Here is a 19,681-nt window from a genome sequence, read left to right as displayed (position 1 = left end):
TGAGGTCCATGAAAGCCGCGGGTGCATTTGTCAATCCAAAAGGCATTACAAGGAACTCATAATGCCCGTACCGTGTACGAAAAGCCGTCTTCGGAACGTCTTCCTCCTTGACCTTCAATTGGTGATAACCAGATCGGAGATCAATTTTGGAGAACCAACTTGCTCCTTGTAATTGGTCAAATAAATCATCAATTCTTGGAAGTGGGTATCGATTCTTCACCGTGAGTTTGTTTAACTCTCGGTAATCGATACACATGCGCATACTGCCATCCTTCTTTTTCACGAATAAGACTGGTGCGCCCCACGGAGACACACTCGGTCGGATAAACCCCTTGTCAAGAAATTCCTGAATTTGAGACATCAATTCTTGTAACTCCGACGGTGCAAGTCGGTATGGCGCCTTGGCCACGGGTTTCGCGCCCGGAATCAACTCGATTCCGAACTCTACCTCCCGTTCTGGTGGTATCCCCGGTAGTTCTTCCGGAAATACATCTTCATAATCACGCACCACCGGTACATTCTCAATTTTGAGGGGTTCTTTTTCCGTTTCACTTGCATATACCATATAGGCCTTGCATCCATGTTTCATGAGTTTATGGGCTTCTAGCATTGTGCATATCACCGGGTTACCTCCTTTTTCACCATATATCGTAACTTGTTTTCCACTAGGAGACGTTAGTTTTATTTCCTTTCGGAAACAAACCACTTTCGCGTGGTAACGGGATAGCCAATCCATTCCCACTATCACTTGGAATTCTCCCATCGACATCGGAATCAAATCTATTGCGTATTCCTCGTCATTAATGTTCATCGTACAGTTTTCACATACATCGCAAACAATAAAGCTTTTGTTATTACCTATCTCTACTTCTAAAGGCATAGGTAATTTTGTTAGAACAAATGAAGGGTGCCGAATAAACCCATATGAAACAAAGGATTTATTCGCACCAGTATCAAATAACACACGTGCGGGAATTGAATTTACAGTGAATATACCTGAGACCACGTCAGGTTCGACCTTTGCTTCAGCAGCGGTCAATTGGAAAGATCTTGCTTTGGCTTTTGAGGCTTCACCTTTCGAGTCTTGCCCTTCTTTCTTTCCCACCAGTTCCGGGCACTCCGATCTTTTGTGACCCGTTCGGTAACAGTTGTATCAAACGGTCACTTTCTCCGGGCATGATATAGCCATATGTCCTGTTTTTCGACATATGGGACAGGGCTTATCTTTGAAGCGACATTCACCCTTATGATTCTTGCCACAGATTTTGCAACTGGGTGTACTGCCCTTTGTATCCGATTTCTTCCCAGTTTCATTCGTTCTTGCTTTCTTGGTAGGGCTTGGATTTACGTCTTGTGCCCTTCGTTCACCCCGCTCTATACTCTTTTTCAGCTCGATCTCCCTTTCCCGAGCGGCATTGACAATCTCGGTAAGGGTCTCGTACTTCGAAGGGGTTATGAACTCCCTATATTCTGCGCTTAGCATGTTATGGTAGTAATAAACCTTTTGTTCTTCATTCGTTATCAGATCGTCACAGAACTTCATCTTGTCCATAAACATCCCCGTGATCTTGTCTATGGATTCACCTTTGTGTCTGAGTTGCATGAACTCTTCCTTGATCTTGTTTATAACCGCTTTGGGACTATGGTGTTTAAGAAATGGCGTCTTAAACTCCTCCCATGTCATGGCCTTAGCCGCTTCGCTTCCAATCTCCTTCTTTTTATTATCCCACCAGTCTTTCGCTTGACCTCTTAATTGACCCGTACCATAAGCTACGTAGTCATTCTCATCGCAATGAGTTCTCTCGAATACTCCCTCGATATCGCCTATCCATCGTTGACACACAATGGGATCAACCTCCCCATTATATATGGGTGGTTTACAAGCCATGAATTCCTTGTATGAACAAGGCTTTCGTCCTCCTGATTTTTCCTTTGCTAAATTCGAATTATCCTCTAGCTTCTTGATTCTCTCTTCTACCACTGATAAAACCGTGTTTTGAATTTTATCAATGAAGTTTGACAAACTGTTTTCGATCGCCTTTCCAACCTCTTCGGCAATCACTATCCTCATTTGTTCGGTGACTCTCGGCACCGTATCATCATCTCCATCCGCCATCTTTAATACTGAAATGTTTACACACATTGTTAAACATTTCATTTGTAACACATGTTTTACTTGTTTTGATTTAATCAAGTTCGTGACTTGACTCAATCATTCTTGTTTCACGCCTTTCTTGTGTTTGAGTGTGTTTACACACTCTTAATTCTATCGTTCTTGTTTCATGCTTTTCTTGTGTTTGAGTGTGTTTACACACTCTTTTCTATCGTTCTTGTTTCATGCTTTTCTTGTGTTTGAGTGTGTTTACACACTCTTTTCTATCGTTCTTGTTTCATGCTTTTCTTGTGTTTGAGTGTGTTTACACACTCTTTTCCATGCATACTTGTTCGTGATTTATTTCTATTTTATCAAAATTTACTTACACAATAATTCTTACCGGGTACTTGATCAAGCTTGAACCGAACACTTATAGACAACCTTGAGCTCTGATACCAACTTGTAAGACCCAGTTTATATTACTAGATTTAACAACATAGAACCTTGCATTTAACGCCACAATGACGACTTACAAAAACTTTCAATAGTTTAAACCATAACTAGACACAACAACATGTATTATTCTTACGAAACCGTAATCAAAAGGATAACTGCAATTGTTTACATAGTTTTTTAAAACTAAAGATCATGTGCGGAAGCGTTTGTTAGTGTGTTCGGTTCAGATGCATGTGCTTGATCATCACCCTTCTACTAGTTTACCTGAAAACCGAGCATTTTAATCCAATGTTAGTATTATGGTCCTTGACCAATAATATAAGAGAAAAGGTGTGTTAAAACCCATTAGAGAAATCACAAACTATGAAATTCAGCATTTGGAACTGGGGGCCACCGTAATTTACGGTAGTCACCGTAAATTACGGTGGCACCTGGAAGTTTATTGCCTGCCGTAAAGCAGGAGATTCCCACCGTAGCATTTTATTGGCCACCGTAACTTACGGTGTCACCGTAACTTACGGTGGACCCTGCACTTGTTTTCTTGCTTTGTGATCTTGGGCATCCTAGTTCCGTTTTGCAGGGAAATGACCTTGAACAGGTTTATCACCCACCCAAGGCTAATTACCCATGTTTGGAACTATTACTCGTTATCATGACTCGCTTTCCCATAAGGGATCGCTTACGTATTAATCTACATAATTAATTCCAAGACTTCGTGTTTGTCATCTATACTACTAGTCATGTTTACCAAATCAAGATCATAACTCCTATACTAGGAGTTTAAACTTCGCAACTAACATAGCATGTCAAATTTACAACTTACGCAATGATTATAACCATGCTTTAGGTAGTGATGTATAACTTTACATTATTCACAATCTTGTTTCGACCCGTTTAGGTGCTGAAATTAAGCACCTTACGGACGTTCAAATTCATGTTTATTACTTGTTTAAGGCAATAGTCGAATTCATGACATAATGGTAATTCTCGATCATCATGTTTTTTTTTAAATAATGGCATAAAGCTAACAATATATATAATGTAATGAAACGATAAATTTCATACCTTTAGAGCATGCCTTTTCCTCGTGAATTCCCTCCGGCTTGTCCGCTAGATGAACCGGACTCTTTGCCTAGAAAATTCAGTTTTTAACTTGTTTAGAATCCTTTTCATGACCATTTTCACATCAATTATGAGACATGATCAAAATCTGCGTTTCTATCAAATTTAACATAAAAATCCTCACTTAGGCATTTCAACAAACACCTAATGGGTCAGATTTTCCTACCGTCATCTTCAAGTTCATGACTTGCAATTTAAACCTCGAATTTCACTTTAATTAGTAAACCTTGCACACATCTTAGTATCAATATCACAGGAATTACCTCCTATAATGAAATTTATACTAGGATTAACATTCAAAATCCTAGTGTTCATCATCAACATATAAAACCCATAACCTAGCTTCCATTGATTCATGGAATTTCCTGAATTTGAGCATAATTTCACATATAGTTGTCTAGGTTTTACTCCTAGACACTATATCATCATTAATCTAACTAAATTACTGTCATGCATCAACAAATTTCAGATTGCTTAAATTCATGAGGATTTCAAGTAGAGAATTCTCATCAAATTTTACATACCTCTTAATCCTCTTGCGATGAGGATCACAGTTCTAAGCTCAGATTTCGTTTTGGTTAGGATTTGCACCTCCAATTGAAGGAAATTGTGGATTTTAGGGTTTTGGAGGATGGGGGTCGCCCCTTTCTTGCTCCTGTCGACCAGACACACCAAAATGGTGTGTTTGGTGAGTTAGTCACAATTCAGCATTTAACTTTCGTTCTTTGTCAAGTTTAGTCCCCCAACTTGATTTATTCCTAAAGTTTATGTGTTTTATTCCTTTTGTGATTTATTTCAAGATCTGAATTTAACTAGGTTAAGTTCCTAGTTTGTAAATTCTTGTTTATTAACTCTTTGAACTTTCTAATATAAGAATTTATATTTTCGGGGTGTTACAGTTTAAACGAAGAATAAGACTAAAACATAAATTTTCATAAACATAATCGACTCCAAATAAGAAAATAAATATATAGCCTTGCTTTATGCACAACCAAAGTATGTGAACTAAGTCGGTTTTGGCACTTGAAACATTTGGTCAAATCTCCATTTTCAAGACAATTAGTATCCCTTTCGGGAATCCTAACATGACAATTATTTGGAAAGCTAAAACGATAAACACACTTTAACCACCTAAAATTGTTCTTTAATGCTCAAATGACAAATGTCTATGAAAATCCCCTAAAGAAAACTTAGTCATCCGTTAGGAGTTTTCTAACTTCACTTAATCAAGGAAAGTGACACCGATAAACATAATGCAACCACCAAGACAAGCATAAACTAGATTAAATCACAACCGAGTTCATTTTACAAATCTTGAACATAAATTCACCAAGATAGCAATTTTGGCCTAAACTAGTAACTAAGCTAACAATTTATGTCAAGAATTCATAACAACACCATTTAACCTGTTAAGGTCCTTACGTGAGGGAAAGCTTTCTTGATTAATATTAATTACCCCTTATTAAACCACTAACCAGTTCTAGTATCATGGTGCACACATTTTAAACAAGTTAAACTAGTTAAACAAGTTTAAAGTCTAATAATACATGATTAATTAAGCTTCTTCTTGCAAATATCTCAACTAACCACATACTAATCATCCAAGATAATTAACTATAATCAAGAAATCAACATCAATAAACAAGGTTGTAAACTAATCATCAAGGATTAACATAGAAAATGCTTCAAAGTGTCATTACAAACATAATTAACATACTAATGGTTGTTATTAAGCAAGGGATACTAGTGTTTTTGCCCTTAGGCTTACAATAATACATAATCATCAACCTAAATGCTTGAAACATGAACAAAAACATGGAAAGATTCAAGAATCAAACCCTAAACAAGCACAAGATTGAGAATCCGGATAGTAACGGAGCTAAACGGCACGATGTGGATTGATTCCGGGTGAAAGCTAGTGCCTCCGGAGCCTGAATAATCGCCTGTGAAGCTCCCAAAAGTCCAGAATGTCGAAATGAATGCTGCCTTCTGTTTTTTATAACTTTTTCACATCGCACGATCGTGAGATTAAAGTGCAAGGTCGTGCACTTTATTGGACTGTTCACCATAGTGTGTGACATCGGCAAGTCTTGACCGATTCTTCGTATTGGCACGGTCGTGCATTGGGTAGCACGAGCGTGCATCACCGAGTAGTAGCTGGCACAAGCATCTGCACTGGTGGTGCATCTCCAGGCTGGGGTTGATCATCGCATCCGCATGGGAGTGCCTCCAGATGAACGGTCGTGCATTGTCGAAGATGCCTTGCACTCCTGATCGCACTGGCTGTGCAATGCCGAGCCAAGCCCTATTGTCGGATCCGCTCGGGGGTGCCCATGATTGCACGGTCGTGCAATTCGCCCAGGTCAGTTTTTTCCACAGAATCCTCGCAGCTCAGCCGTTTCGCCTGGAAAATCCTCGTTTTCATCATCTTCTTGTTTGGCACGCTGTTTTAGGCCTGTAAACAAAAATATACCTGATTAAGTATCCGATTCATGGTTTTACGGCCAAAAACGCGTAAAATGGGGGTAAAATGGGGGAATAAAACATAGGTAATTTGGTGAATATCAAACCTCCCCACACTTAAACGTTGCTTGTCCTCAAGCAAGTTAAAATTAAAATGTAATAAAAGATAGTTTCTAACAAGAAGGAGTATTTACAAATTACCTACTAATAAACAAACAAACGGTTAGCCGGTTTTTCAAAACGCAACATCAAGTGATTCAAATAAAACAAGCACATGGAAATATACGTATAGATAACCAAAAAGCCGTGACTTCACTTCCGATTGACTTAGCACGCTAATCTTCACATGCCTCACAATGTTCACACACACTCGGTTATATTTGTGAAACATACATAAAATGTGTATGTGTAAACACTCAATGCCTCGACAATGAAACGTGTAATATCATAAGCTTGTCACAAGATCTTATCTCCACCAACTAACATGCGAAAAAGTGTAAATCAAGAGGTCTTTACAGGTTGTAACGAAAGGCTTGGGTGAAGGGTATGGAATGGGAATTTTAAAGTGACTAAACGGTTAAAACTCGGTAGTTACGTTTAACAAGCGTAAAACAATAAAGCTATACATACTAATGCCTTAAAAAGGCAACTTTTGTGATATCGAGCTCATCAACGAGATTTCATCATTTTAGCATTTAAAATTGCTCGAATTTTGTCGACTACACCCTATTTTAGGGTGTTTTATTTTCTTAATTTTTTTATATATAATCTAATAGCTTTGTACAATGAACAACTAACTACAAGAAACGCTAGTTAAACGACTTTTAACCGAGTTTTAACACAAAAGGTTTAAAAATAAAAGGGCTAAATTTGGCTAAATGGGTTAATTTGTTGGGTAAACGAAAGAAAAACACGGGAAAGGCCCGACATGGTTAATCCTAATGGGTAATGTAGGGTTTAGGGAAACATAACACAAAGGAAAAGGCTACAAACAAAGGGGTTTTCTAGGTGCCTCTATCACTTCTACACAATCTCACACATTTATGGTCTTAACAAGCATGGTAGTGACAATTTCTAAACTACACGTGACAGACGGCTCACTCCTACTCCGAAATGAACAAACATATAACAAATTTAAGGCTCAAATATGGTCACCTAACGGAAGGAATGGGTAAAAGTGTGAAAATTATCATGCAAGTCTTTCTTTGTTTGTCACGTTTTTTAGTTATCTTTTTTTTTTCAAAATTTATTTGGCTTGTCGGGTTTTTATCATATCTGAAGCTTTGTAAAACACAAATAACTGGTTATTTACTAAAAATATATACAATTTACTGATATATATATATATATATATATATATATATATATATATATATATATATATATATAGGACAAACAAAGTCAATATGTTAAACCCCCTCCCTACACTTGAACTTCGCATTGTCCCCAATGCGAAACCCGAAATATAGAGAAAAAGGAGAATAACACTCCCGTGAAGATGATTTAGATGAAATGAGGCTCCAAAGCTGATTCTGCCATGTCTTTTCGGTCCAAGATTTGCTTTAAAGATCTGTATGGATGTACAAAGCAAAGCAAAACAAAAAATAAGGCAGAGACAATCTAAACGCAAACAAACCATAATCTACATAAATAAAAAGGGTACTAAGTATCCATACATAAACAAAGGAAATAAACCATAATGTCTGAAAAACAAAATACATAGCCGCGGGTGTGTACCATAAGAACCAAAATGACACCCAGAATAAACTACTAAAATACTACCATAACCACCAGCTCAAACCTCCACCACTACTCATCACCGGCATCTCCGCCTGTGCCGGATGGGCCAGCCCCGCCATAATCACCTGTGTTCCCGAATGGGAACTGTGGGGGCTCGCCAAAGTGTGACACCACACCCAGATAAGGATGCACCATACACAATTGATACCAACTTACCAGTAAACACTTACGTTATTGATACAAACGGTAATGTACAAAAGTTGGAAACTTAAAGGTACAAAGTTTGGTCAAACTACTATTAGCTGATCACGCAAAATTTCCACCAGATAAGAAAGTTTGAGATACTTTATTTCACTAGTCACGCCTATCCGAGATAAACAACCCGCCCAAGACTAACCATCATTTCCTGTGACACATGCTTAAAAGACGTCAGATATTACACTGGTGAGTTTATGAATATACACAATTTACAATTCACATTATTTAATCATGACTTGTACCAGCCCATGTTATCATAACCCAACGTTACCACGTAACTTACATAACCATACAGTTAATGCCCACTACACCACAGGTGTAGTACCGAAAAATCCCGCCGTAGCGGCACGTATAAGGGACCACAAATATCATGTGCATGTCATGCTCAGGTTATATACATGCGTACAACAGTCATGCCATATTATTACAGTTTAGGACAAGCATGTTCACATTTGAAAAGCATTCATAAAACTCACCTCTTGCTAGTAGCTAACCGTTAATACAATTGCTAGTATGATCAGGTACTATCTCAAGGTCCTGACACAATTTACATAATCCTAAGTTAGGTAATGGTACACCTAACTAGTCATTATCATGGTTGGATATTGGTTAACCCTACCTTGTTTAAGCATGGTTGATCAGTCCATGCCTAACTATGGCTAGGCTACCCAATACCCGCCCCTGACAATAACCCTAGTACCTAAAAATAATACTAACACTACTACCACTAATATATTATTACTAATAATAAAACTAATATTAACTACTAAAAATAAATAACAAATAACTAAACATAAACTTAAACGAGAGTATACCTCAAGACTATCTACAGCATGTTGATGTAGAGTTTCCCTACTCGTGCTCCTACTCGTGCTCCACAAACGACTACTAACAACACCCAACGGGGTATCGTATACGCGGGATTCTCAATACTAGAGCGTTCCCGTTAAAATTTTGGTGTATCTAAAATCCTACCATTTAACTCCTATATATATGTGAAGCAAGCAGGCACCTCAATTCCTTTCTGGGCGATGTGGGACATTGACGTGCTTGCTAGCTAGCTTGACGTGCTAGCTAGCTAGCTTAGTTATATTAATTCAGCTGCTTCACTCGTTTTTCTTGTATAACTTTTAAAATATGACGTTTTATAAAACGACGAATATGTCATTAGAACGAGCATATTTTTATCTACGTTTTAACCTAAGTTTCATTAAAAACGGAGTAAGGTAAATAAAATAATATATTTAATTATTAATATTAAACGGTCTCTTATAATAGCCAGGGCTTGTACAGATGTCTCATATTTCAACTAAATATTTCAACTAACCGTTTTACTCGTTACTTAATCGTTCAACAATATATAAATTATAAATTTTAAATATAATTTTATTGGTTCACAAAACAGGATGTTACAACTCTCCCCACCTTATAGAAATTTCGTCCGCGAAATTTAAGCAAAGAGATGTGGATATTTTTGTTTCATCTCGTCATCTTTTTCCCATGTCTCTTCAGGTCCTCTCCTTGCATCCCATTTGACTAGAGGAAACTCCCTGTTTCTTAATTTCTTTATGCGTCGATCTATGATCTGAATGGGGCGCTCTATGAAGTTCAACTTGTCATTGATCTGGATCTCCTGCCAGGGTATCTTAAGTGACTCGTCCGCTAGACACTTTCTTAAATTTGACACGTGAAATGTGTCATGAATTCCTTGTAATTCTGTTGGCAATTTTAACCTATATGCTACAGGACCAACTCTTTCGATTATCTCAAATGGTCCAATATAGCGCGGACTTAGTTTTCCTTTCTTCCTGAAACGAATGATACCTTTCCAAGGCGAGACCTTAAGTAATACCTTGTCGCCAACTTGAAATTCTAAGGGTCTTCTTCGTCTGTCGGCATAACTTTTCTGTCTATCTCTAGCAGTCTTCATTCTTTCTCGGATTTGTATGATTTTATTGGTAGTTTCTTCAATAATTTCGGGTCTAGCTAATGGATTTCTACCAATCTCAGTCCAACAAACTGGGGTACGACACTTCCTTCCATATAGCGCTTCAAAGGAGCCGCCTTGATGCTTGCGTGATAACTGTTATTGTATGCAAACTCTATTAGAGGTAAATGCTCATCCCAGTTTCCTCCAAAGTCTATCGCACATGCCCTAAGCATGTCTTCCAGTGTTTGTATGGTTCTTTCACTTTGGCCATCTGTCTGTGGGTGATAAGCCGTACTTAAATTTACTTTTGTTCCCAATTCCTTTTGGAAGCTTTGCCAAAATCTGGACGTAAAACGGCTATCTCTATCTGATTTAATGGAGATAGGTACTCCATGACGGGTGACAATTTCTTTGACATAAATTCTTGCTAATTTATCCATTTTATAATCTTCTCGTATTGGCAAGAAATGAGCAGACTTAGTTAAACGATCTACTATAACCCAAATAGTATCGTGACCATTCTTAGTTCGTGGAAGTTTAGTAATGAAATCCATGGTTATCATCTCCCATTTCCATTCAGGGATCTCAGGTTGGATTAAACATCCTGCAAGCTTTTGATGTTCTGTTTTGACCTGTGAACACGTCATGCATTTTTCCACATATTCATTGATTGATTGCTTCATCCCTGGCCACCAATATTCATCTCGAATATTCTTGTACATCTTCGTACTGCCAGGATGCATTGTATACTTTGATCTATGTGCTTCTTCCATCACCATATCCCTGAGTCCTCCCACAATAGGTATCCAAATCCTATTGTGGAGTCTTAGTATTCCATCTTCTCCTTTAACAAGTAGTTCTTGTTTTCCCACCATTCTTTCTTTGTTAATCTGCTCAACTTTCAGGGCATGTGTCTGTGCATCCTTAATTCGTTCTAGTAAACCTATTTTCACTTCAATTCTAGATGCACGTATTCTTAAAGGTTTAACTTTGTCCTTCCGACTAAGGGCATCTGCTACTACATTAGCTTTTCCTGGATGGTAACGAATTTCACAATCATAGTCATTCAACAACTCCATCCATCTCCTCTGTCTCATGTTCAACATCTTTTGCTCAAATATATACTTTAGGCTTTGGTGATCAGTGTAGATCACACACTTAGTTCCATATAAGTAATGCCTCCATATCTTGAGGGCAAATACTACTGCTCCGAGTTCTAGATCATGGGTGGTGTAATTTCTTTCATGTATCTTTAACTGTCGAGATGCATAGGCGATAACTTTGCCTCTTTGCATCAACACACACCCTAGTCCATAATGAGAAGCATCACAATATACTACAAAATCTTCGGTACCCTCGGGTAATGCAAGTACTGGGGCACTGGATAACTTTGTTTTCAAAAGATTAAAAGGTTCTTCTTGTTGGCTGCCCCAGACAAATGGGGTATTTTTCTGAGTCAGTGTCGTTAGAGGCATCGCTATCTTAGAGAAATCTTGAATGAACCTTCTATAATACCCTGCTAGCCCTAGGAAACGTCGAATTTCTGTGGGATTTCTTGGTGCCTCCCAATTCTTAACTACTTCAATCTTTGTAGGGTCCACTTGTATGCCTTTTTCATTAACAACATGCTCTAAAAATTGGACTTCCCTAGTCCAGAATTCACACTTACTGAACTTGGCATAAAGTTTTTCTTGTTTTAGTAACTTAAGAATGGCACGGAGATGACCCTCGTGTGTTTCTCTACTCTTAGAGTAGATTAGGATATCATCTATGAAGACGATTACAAATTGATCCAAGTATGGTTTGCAGACTTGGTTCATAAGGTCCATGAAGGCAGCTGGTGCATTAGTGAGGCCGAAAGGCATCACTAGGAACTCGTAGTGACCATACCTTGTCCTAAAGGCAGTCTTGGGTATATCTTCTTCTCTAACCTTTAATTGATGATACCCAGATCTTAGGTCTATCTTCGAGAAGTAGCTTGCGCCTTGTAATTGATCAAAAAGATCATCGATTCTTGGGAGTGGGTATCGATTCTTTATAGTGATCTTATTCAGGTCTCTATAATCAATACACATCCTCATTGAGCCATCTTTCTTCTTGACAAAGAGAATCGGCGCTCCCCATGGTGACGTGCTAGGACGTATGAATCCTTTGTCCAGTAACTCCTGGAGTTGGTTTCTCAACTCTTTCATTTCAGGCGGGGCAAGGCGGTACGGGGCTTTGACCATAGGGGTTGCTCCTGGGATCAAGTCGATTCTAAACTCAATTTGTCTGTCAGGTGGTAATCCGGGAAGATCTTCAGGGAATACTTCAGGGAATTCAGCCAGTACTGCTACCTCTTCTAGTTTTTTTTCTTCCTTTGCCTCTAGTGCATATACTAGGTAAGCTAAATGACCCTTTTGAATACACTTGGATACTTTTATCATGGAAATAAAACTTATGGGTTTACTAGGTCTTTCCCCATCAATTGTTACAGTTCCCCCTTTTGGGTCCTTAATTTGAATTTGCTTCTTATCACACAATATTTGAGCTTGGTGACTAGATAACCAATCCATTCCTATTACTACGTCGAACTCTCCAAGTTTCAGTGGTAGTAAGTCTATGGATATTGGGGTCTTACTAATCTGGATGGTACAATCCTTTACCACGCTCACAATTTCTTCTTCCCTCCCATCTGCTAGTTCTACTATAAATGGCTTATCTAGCTTACGAGGAGTCTGATTAATCAAAACTCTAAAGTGCTCAGATATAAAACTTCTATCAGCACCAGTATCAAATAGTATTTTAGCATAAAAGTTGTTAAGGAGAAATGTACTTGTTATGACATCAGGGTTCCTACGAGCCTCTTCAGTATTCAGAACAAAAGCTCTCCCTCTTGCTTTATTAGGTTCCTCATTCCTCTTAGGACAGCTATCACTATAGTGGCCCGTCTCTCCACATTTAAAACACTTACGTGGCTCTCTACAATCATGATAGTTGTGTCCAGGTTTCTTACAGTTTCTACAGACTAACTGGTTACATGGACCGGAATGTCCTTTTCCACAAGTTGGGCACCTAGGTGGGGGTCCTCGTTGCCTCTTGAAATCTCTGTAATTGGGTTTCTTTTGTTCTTGGTAGTTTTCCCATTTCCTTTTCGGGATAGTTTCTGGGGTTTTCTTTTGTTGGATCTCAGTGGCGATAGTTGCCCCAGCCTCTACCGCATCATGATAGGTAGTTGGTTTGGTAGACTTGATAAACGTGCGATATTCTGTGGGGAGTCCCCACAGGAATCTTCGAATACGATTTTCTTCAGGGTTCACCAAGTAAGACACTATTCGAGACATTTCATTGAATTTGGTGACATATTCCCAGTATGTCTTATTCCCGAGTTCAAGATGCAAAAATTCCTTTTCTATTCTATCAGTTTCGCTTGGTGGACAGAAGTAATTTGTAAACAGTTCTGAAAACTCCTTCCAACTCAGGCGATGTGCCAGATCATCACCTCTAGTTTGCTTTTGTATCCTCCACCAAAATAAGGCTTCGGATTTAAACAAATGAACAGCAAACCTAACTTTATTTCTTTCATGGCAATCACTGACGTCTAGAATGGCTTCTACCTCACTTAGCCATTCATGTGCCTCAATAGCACCTTTCTTCCCGTCGAATGAAGGAGGATTACATGAAATGAAAGTCTTGTAATTACATTCTTTAGAGATTTCTGTTTCTATAGCTTTAGATACTTTCGTATCATCTACCTTCTTTTCCGGGCGAGGTTCTTCTCGTGGGGTTGGTGTAGGTGTAGGTGCAGTGCTTCCCTCAGATTGCCCTGATCGTTCTGTATTCTGACGTTCGCGTCCCTATGCGTTGGCAAGGATTTGCGCAACTCGGACGACAATCCGATCGATCATGTCATCTCCTAAGTTTACAGGTTCGCTATGACGAGCAGGATTAACTGATGGGTTAGGTTGACGATTGTTGTTAACCGAAGGTTCTGCCGACATTTTCTGCTCATGTGCTTTATGTGCGAGAGAAGGTTGTGTATGATTTGTATGAAGGAGGTTGGCATCTATTTATATTAACAATGAACTACGCTATTGGCCGCCTTCATTTTTTTTTACTCTATGATACTTGATTGAGAAGAAATATTACTTACTCAAATAATACCCAAGTATCATTATATATATGCACTTCATGTATACAACATATACGTATTACATTTTATCTTTTAGATTTTATTATTATTATTATTATTACTATTATTTTCTCCTAATGAGTAAAGAAGACAAGATTTACGAGTAATTATTGTTAAGGGCAGTGTGTACAAAGTGGTAACAAAATGAGGATTTATAGGTTGTAATTATTACTATGGGTATTTTCTAATGACTCTATATCCTTAGTAAGTTCATACCCGGATTTATCTATTATTCGTATTTCAAAGTCAGCCAGAGTATCCTAAAAATTACTTAAGCTGGCGTGTTCTCTTAGGTTGAAGCCTAGGTATCCATACCAAATACCTAATTCGCTAAAACCTTTGGCTCTGATACCAACTGTGACACCACACCCAGATAAGGATGCACCATACACAATTGATACCAACTTACCAGTAAACACTTACGTTATTGATACAAACGGTAATGTACAAAAGTTGGAAACTTAAAGGTACAAAGTTTGATCAAACTACTATTAGCTGATCACGCAAAATTTCCACCAGATAAGAAAGTTTGAGATACTTTATTTCACTAGTCACGCCTATCCGAGATAAACAACCCGCCCAAGACTAACCATCATTTCCTGTGACACATGCGTAAAAGACGTCAGATATATATTACACTGGTGAGTTTATGAATATACACAATTTACAATTCACATTATTTAATCATGACTTGTACCCGCCCATGTTATCATAACCCAACGTTACCACGTAACTTACATAACCATACAGTTAATGCCCACTACACCACAGGTGTAGTACCGACAAATCCCGCCGTAGCGGCACGTATAAGGGACCACAAATATCATGTGCATGTCATGCTCAGGTTATATACATGCGTACAACAGTCATGCCATATTATTACAGTTTAGGACAAGCATGTTCACATTTGAAAAGCATTCATAAAACTCACCTCTTGCTAGTAGCTAACCGTTGATACAATTGCTAGTATGATCAGGTACTATCTCAAGGTCCTGACACAATTTACATAATCCTAAGTTAGGTAATGGTACACCTAACTAGTCATTATCATGGTTGGATATTGGTTAACCCTACCTTGTTTAAGCATGGTTGATCAGTCCATGCCTAACTAAGGCTAGGCTACCCAATACCCGCCCCTGACAATAACCCTAGTACCTAAAAATAATACTAACACTACTACCACTAATATATTATTACTAATAATAAAACTAATATTAACTACTAAAAATAAATAATAAATAACTAAACATAAACTTAAACGAGAGTATACCTCAAGACTATCTACGGCACGTTGATGTAGAGTTTCCCTACTCCTGCTCCTACTCGTGCTCCAAAAACGACTACTAACAACACCCAACGGGGTATCGTATACGCGGGATTCTCAATACTAGAGCGTTCCCGTTAAAATTTTGGTGTATCTAAAATCCTACCATTTAACTCCTATATATATGTGAAGCAAGCAGGCGCCTCAATTCCTTTCTGGGCGATGTGGGACATTGACGTGCTTGCTAGCTAGCTTGACGTGCTAGCTAGCTAGCTTAGTTATATTAATTCAGCTGCTTCACTCGTTTTTCTTGTATAACTTTTAAAATATGACGTTTTATAAAACGACGAATATGTCATTAGAACGAGCATATTTTTATCTACGTTTTAACCTAAGTTTCATTAAAAACGGAGTAAGGTAAATAAAATAATATATTTAATTATTAATATTAAACGGTCTCTTATAATAGCCAGGGCTTGTACAAATGTCTCATATTTCAACTAAATATTTCAACTAACCATTTTACTCGTTACTTAGTCGTTCAACAATATATAAATTATAAATTTTAAATATAATTTTATTGGTTCACAAAACAGGATGTTACAAAAAGTAGTTGGGGAAGGCATTATGAAGACCCCCAAAGATGTACGAAAAGCCAGCATGCACCTCTTGGCGCATGAAATCCTGATTCGCCCGCATCGCATCCTGGTTGGCTCTTAACTGCTCTTGATTAGCTCTCAACTGCTCTATATTGACCCGCTGCTGCTCTTGGCTAATCTGCATCTGCTGGAATTGGCCATAAAACTCAGGATATGGCGGGATGCCAGGAGGCCAATGCTGGAACTGCTGGGGCTCTGGCTCCTGATGTGGTGGTGTGTGTGGTGGCTGCTGATGCTGCTCCTCCTCGTCCTCGTCATGCATAACCTCATCATCATCCGCTGGCTCGGGGGCAACGGGTCCCAAACCTCGTTATCCAACCCCTTCAACCTATCTCCGTGGTCGGTCTCCGCGATAATCCCCATGGCCTTCAAAGAACGAATATCCACGTACGTACCTTCAGTAACAAAATTTAGACCCTCAACCACTTCGTCAGTCATAATACCCATGGCGTAGGCGATTTGGGTAACGTATTGACCACCATGTATCTGACTGCTAGCGGTCCTGCCCGAACTATGCATGACGTATTCAGCCTTTCGTGCAGCGAGGTTGATGTGGACCCCTTCCGCGAGCGCATACAAAAATATGATATCCGGTGTGGAACAGTTTCTCAAACTGTCCATGCGCCCTGTGATGGTGTGGCTGAAGATGTGGTGCATAACCCTATGCAAAGGGTCTCGCAATCTCGATGCTTTGGATACCCGAGGATCATATGGCTGACCAACCGCAACCCGTGCCCAGAAATCACCTCGCTCCTCTTCGCTAGGGAAGGTGGATTAATTGGTGAAGAACTTGGAGTCCATTTCTTCGTCAGTGTAAATACCAAGTCTTCGACCCAACCTCCCTACAGTCCAGTTGTGACACCTACCTCCCAACCTGAAATTGATGCGTTTCTTGTGGCGGAAGTCTGGATTTCTAGTCGTTTTCAGCTCGTCATATGAGTAGGTAGCGAAGAACTCCAACGTGAGCTCCAGATAAATTGGCCGGTCAATGTTGACCAAACACGAAAACGGAAGTGTTAACATATTTTCAATCCATTCGCGTTGGTTCAACTCCGTCATCACATCCCAATCCAATCTTCTAGAGATGCCGAATTGGTCCCGTCTTTGCCAAAGCGCATTGAGTTTTGCAATGCAAAGTTCGTCCCGTGCGTTGTTTGGGTTGAATTGGGGAAAAAGGATGGTTCATCTGCATGAGGATTATTGTTAGAACAAGAGGAGCAGGAAAAATTCCAAACAAAACAGCCTAATCACACAATTATGAAGGTTCTGTCTAACTGATCTGGGCATATCGCACGGGCATGCGACCAGAAGCACGGTCGTGCGTCTCCGAGACAAGTGTTGATGATCGGAATCTGTCGGCAATGCATGGACCGTGCTAACTTGGAACGACCGTTCGACTTTGACATGATAGCAAACTTCGTGAACAGCCGCAATCGCACGGACTGTGTGACCACGGAACGACCGTGTGACACGGTTTTCTACAGATTTGTAACCCCCGATTCAGAACAGCCAGATTTTTCCGAAAACCAACAAATTTTTGGCAAATGGGGTTAGGAAGTCGACCGGTTGTTCACGAATCGCCTAATTCTAACAAGGGTTAGGGTTTCAATTGTGTTTATGAAGGGAACCCTAAAAAGCCTTGAAGAAATCTGACAAATCTAACCTAGAACAAGATTAAGACTGAAAAACATGAAGAAATACATACTATGCTTGAAGGATCTGAGAAACCATGCAAAAAGTGGTGCGATTTTGGGGGAAAAGTCGGTCTAGAACGGCTGGTGCGGTTAGGGTTCGCGAATGTGAGAATGAGTGCTGATAAGGGCAATATATAGTGCAAATGACAAAACTGCCCTTGGCCAGTCGCACGGTCGTGCGACCAGACGCACGGTCGTGCGACCAGACGCACGGTCGTGCGTCTCCGACGTTGGCTGACCCTGGCACACTGATCTCAGCAATGCACTGGGGGTGCGACTCGAGGTGCGGCTTGCAGTGGTACGGTCGTGCGACCAAACGCACGGTCGTGCCATATCTGCAGATCAGCCTGTTTTCTGCAGAAACCATTTTCAGCAGCCGTTTTGACCATTTTCCGCCATTTTTGCACTCCGCAAACTGTTTTAACATTATTCTAACATAGATCCTTCGTTCGGCATGATTAAAAACTGTACAGGACTACGAAATCTACCAAACACGCCAAAAATACGAAAAAACGGCAAAAACAAAAAAGTGGACAATTTTACCCCTAAAGCGCCAAAGATGCTCTTGCTACATTTTGATCCTCGAGTCAGTAGCGTAGACTCTCCTCCCCACACTTATAATGTGTGCGGGGCGAGGAGTTCGATAACCTCCACCGCCGACTCGATCGGCCCGACAACATAGAGCTTTAAGCGATGACCATTTACCTTGAAAATTACTCCGTCAGCATTCTCAATCATGATGGTCCCATAAGGAAATACCTCCTTTACCGTATACGGACCCGTCCAACGCGAATGCAACTTCCCAGGAAATAGACGCAACCTCGAGTTGTAGAGTAAAACAAGATCTCCCGCTTGGAATTGTTTATGGTCCTTCAAGCGTTTATCATGCAATCTCTTGGTGCGCTCTTTGTATAACACGGAGTTTTCATAGGCGTGTTGTCGTAGCTCTTCCAATTCGTGAATCTGAAGGAACCGGGCTTCACCTCCGGTTTTAGATCCAAATTTGCAGTTTTTAGAGCCCACATCGCCTTGTGCTCCAACTCCACAGGTAAATGGCATGCCTTTCCGTAAACAAGCCTAAAGGGAGTAGTCCCAATAGGCGTATTGTAAGCCGTACGGAAAGCCCACAATGCTTCATCCAGTTTGTCTGACCAATCCTTGCGGTTTGCACCCACCGACCGCTCAAGTATTCTTTTCAACCCCCGGTTCGTGACCTCCACTTGCCTGCTTGTTTGTGGATGATAGGGCGTGGATAAACGGTGATGCACACCATATCAGGACAGAGCTCTCTCAAGCTGAGTGTTGCAAAAGTGGGTCCCTCTGTCACTAATAAGCGCCTTTGGTGCACCAAATCGGGCAAACAAACTCTTCAGAAACCTCACGACTACCCTGGCATCATTGGTGGGCAAAGCCTGTGCCTCGGCCCACTTTGATACATAGTCAACAGCAACCAGGATATATTTGTTTCCTCGTGAGGGGGGAAATGGTCCCATGAAGCCTATCCCCCAGATATCAAAGACTTCAGAAACTTGGATCCAATTTTGAGGCATTTCGTCGCTTGCCGATATATTTGCTGCCCTCTGGCAAGCATCGCACACACTGACCCACTTCTGCGCATCACGAAATATTGTCGGCTAATAAAACCCAGAATCAAGAACCTTCTTAGCGGTGAAATTGGCTCCATGGTGGCCTCCGGTAGGTCCCTTGTGACAGTGGCGCAGAATGTTAGTTGCCTCCTTTCCCGAAACACACCTCCTAATCACCTGATCAGCACCAACGCTAAACAAGAAAGGGTCATCCCAAATTTAGTGCTTGACATCCGCAAAGAA

The 19,681-nt window shown here is 40.0% G+C and overlaps 1 protein-coding gene, 1 long non-coding RNA gene and 1 pseudogene across 2 annotated transcripts; all 3 read right to left on the bottom strand.

Moving 5' to 3' along the window:
• Window positions 1–9,584: 9,584 nt before the first annotated feature.
• LOC110919613 lies at window positions 9,585–14,044 on the bottom strand (annotated as a pseudogene).
• Window positions 14,045–14,666: 622 nt separating this feature from the next.
• LOC110917787 lies at window positions 14,667–15,545 on the bottom strand. The gene is made up of 3 exons (XR_002580855.2): window positions 15,506–15,545; window positions 15,167–15,227; window positions 14,667–14,834 (listed from the first exon to the last, which is right to left on the bottom strand). It is a non-coding gene; the product is annotated as an uncharacterized LOC110917787 (long non-coding RNA).
• Window positions 15,546–18,467: 2,922 nt separating this feature from the next.
• On the bottom strand, window positions 18,468–18,911 carry LOC110919612. Its single transcript, XM_022163882.1, has one exon. It carries the CDS (start codon window positions 18,909–18,911, stop codon window positions 18,468–18,470), a length of 444 nt encoding a protein of 147 aa, XP_022019574.1.
• Window positions 18,912–19,681: the final 770 nt, after the last annotated feature.

Source organism: Helianthus annuus, chromosome 16 (assembly GCF_002127325.2).
Source record: "Helianthus annuus cultivar XRQ/B chromosome 16, HanXRQr2.0-SUNRISE, whole genome shotgun sequence".
Taxonomy (NCBI): Eukaryota; Viridiplantae; Streptophyta; class Magnoliopsida; order Asterales; family Asteraceae; genus Helianthus; species Helianthus annuus.
This window is presented reverse-complemented; position numbering and strand designations above follow the sequence as displayed.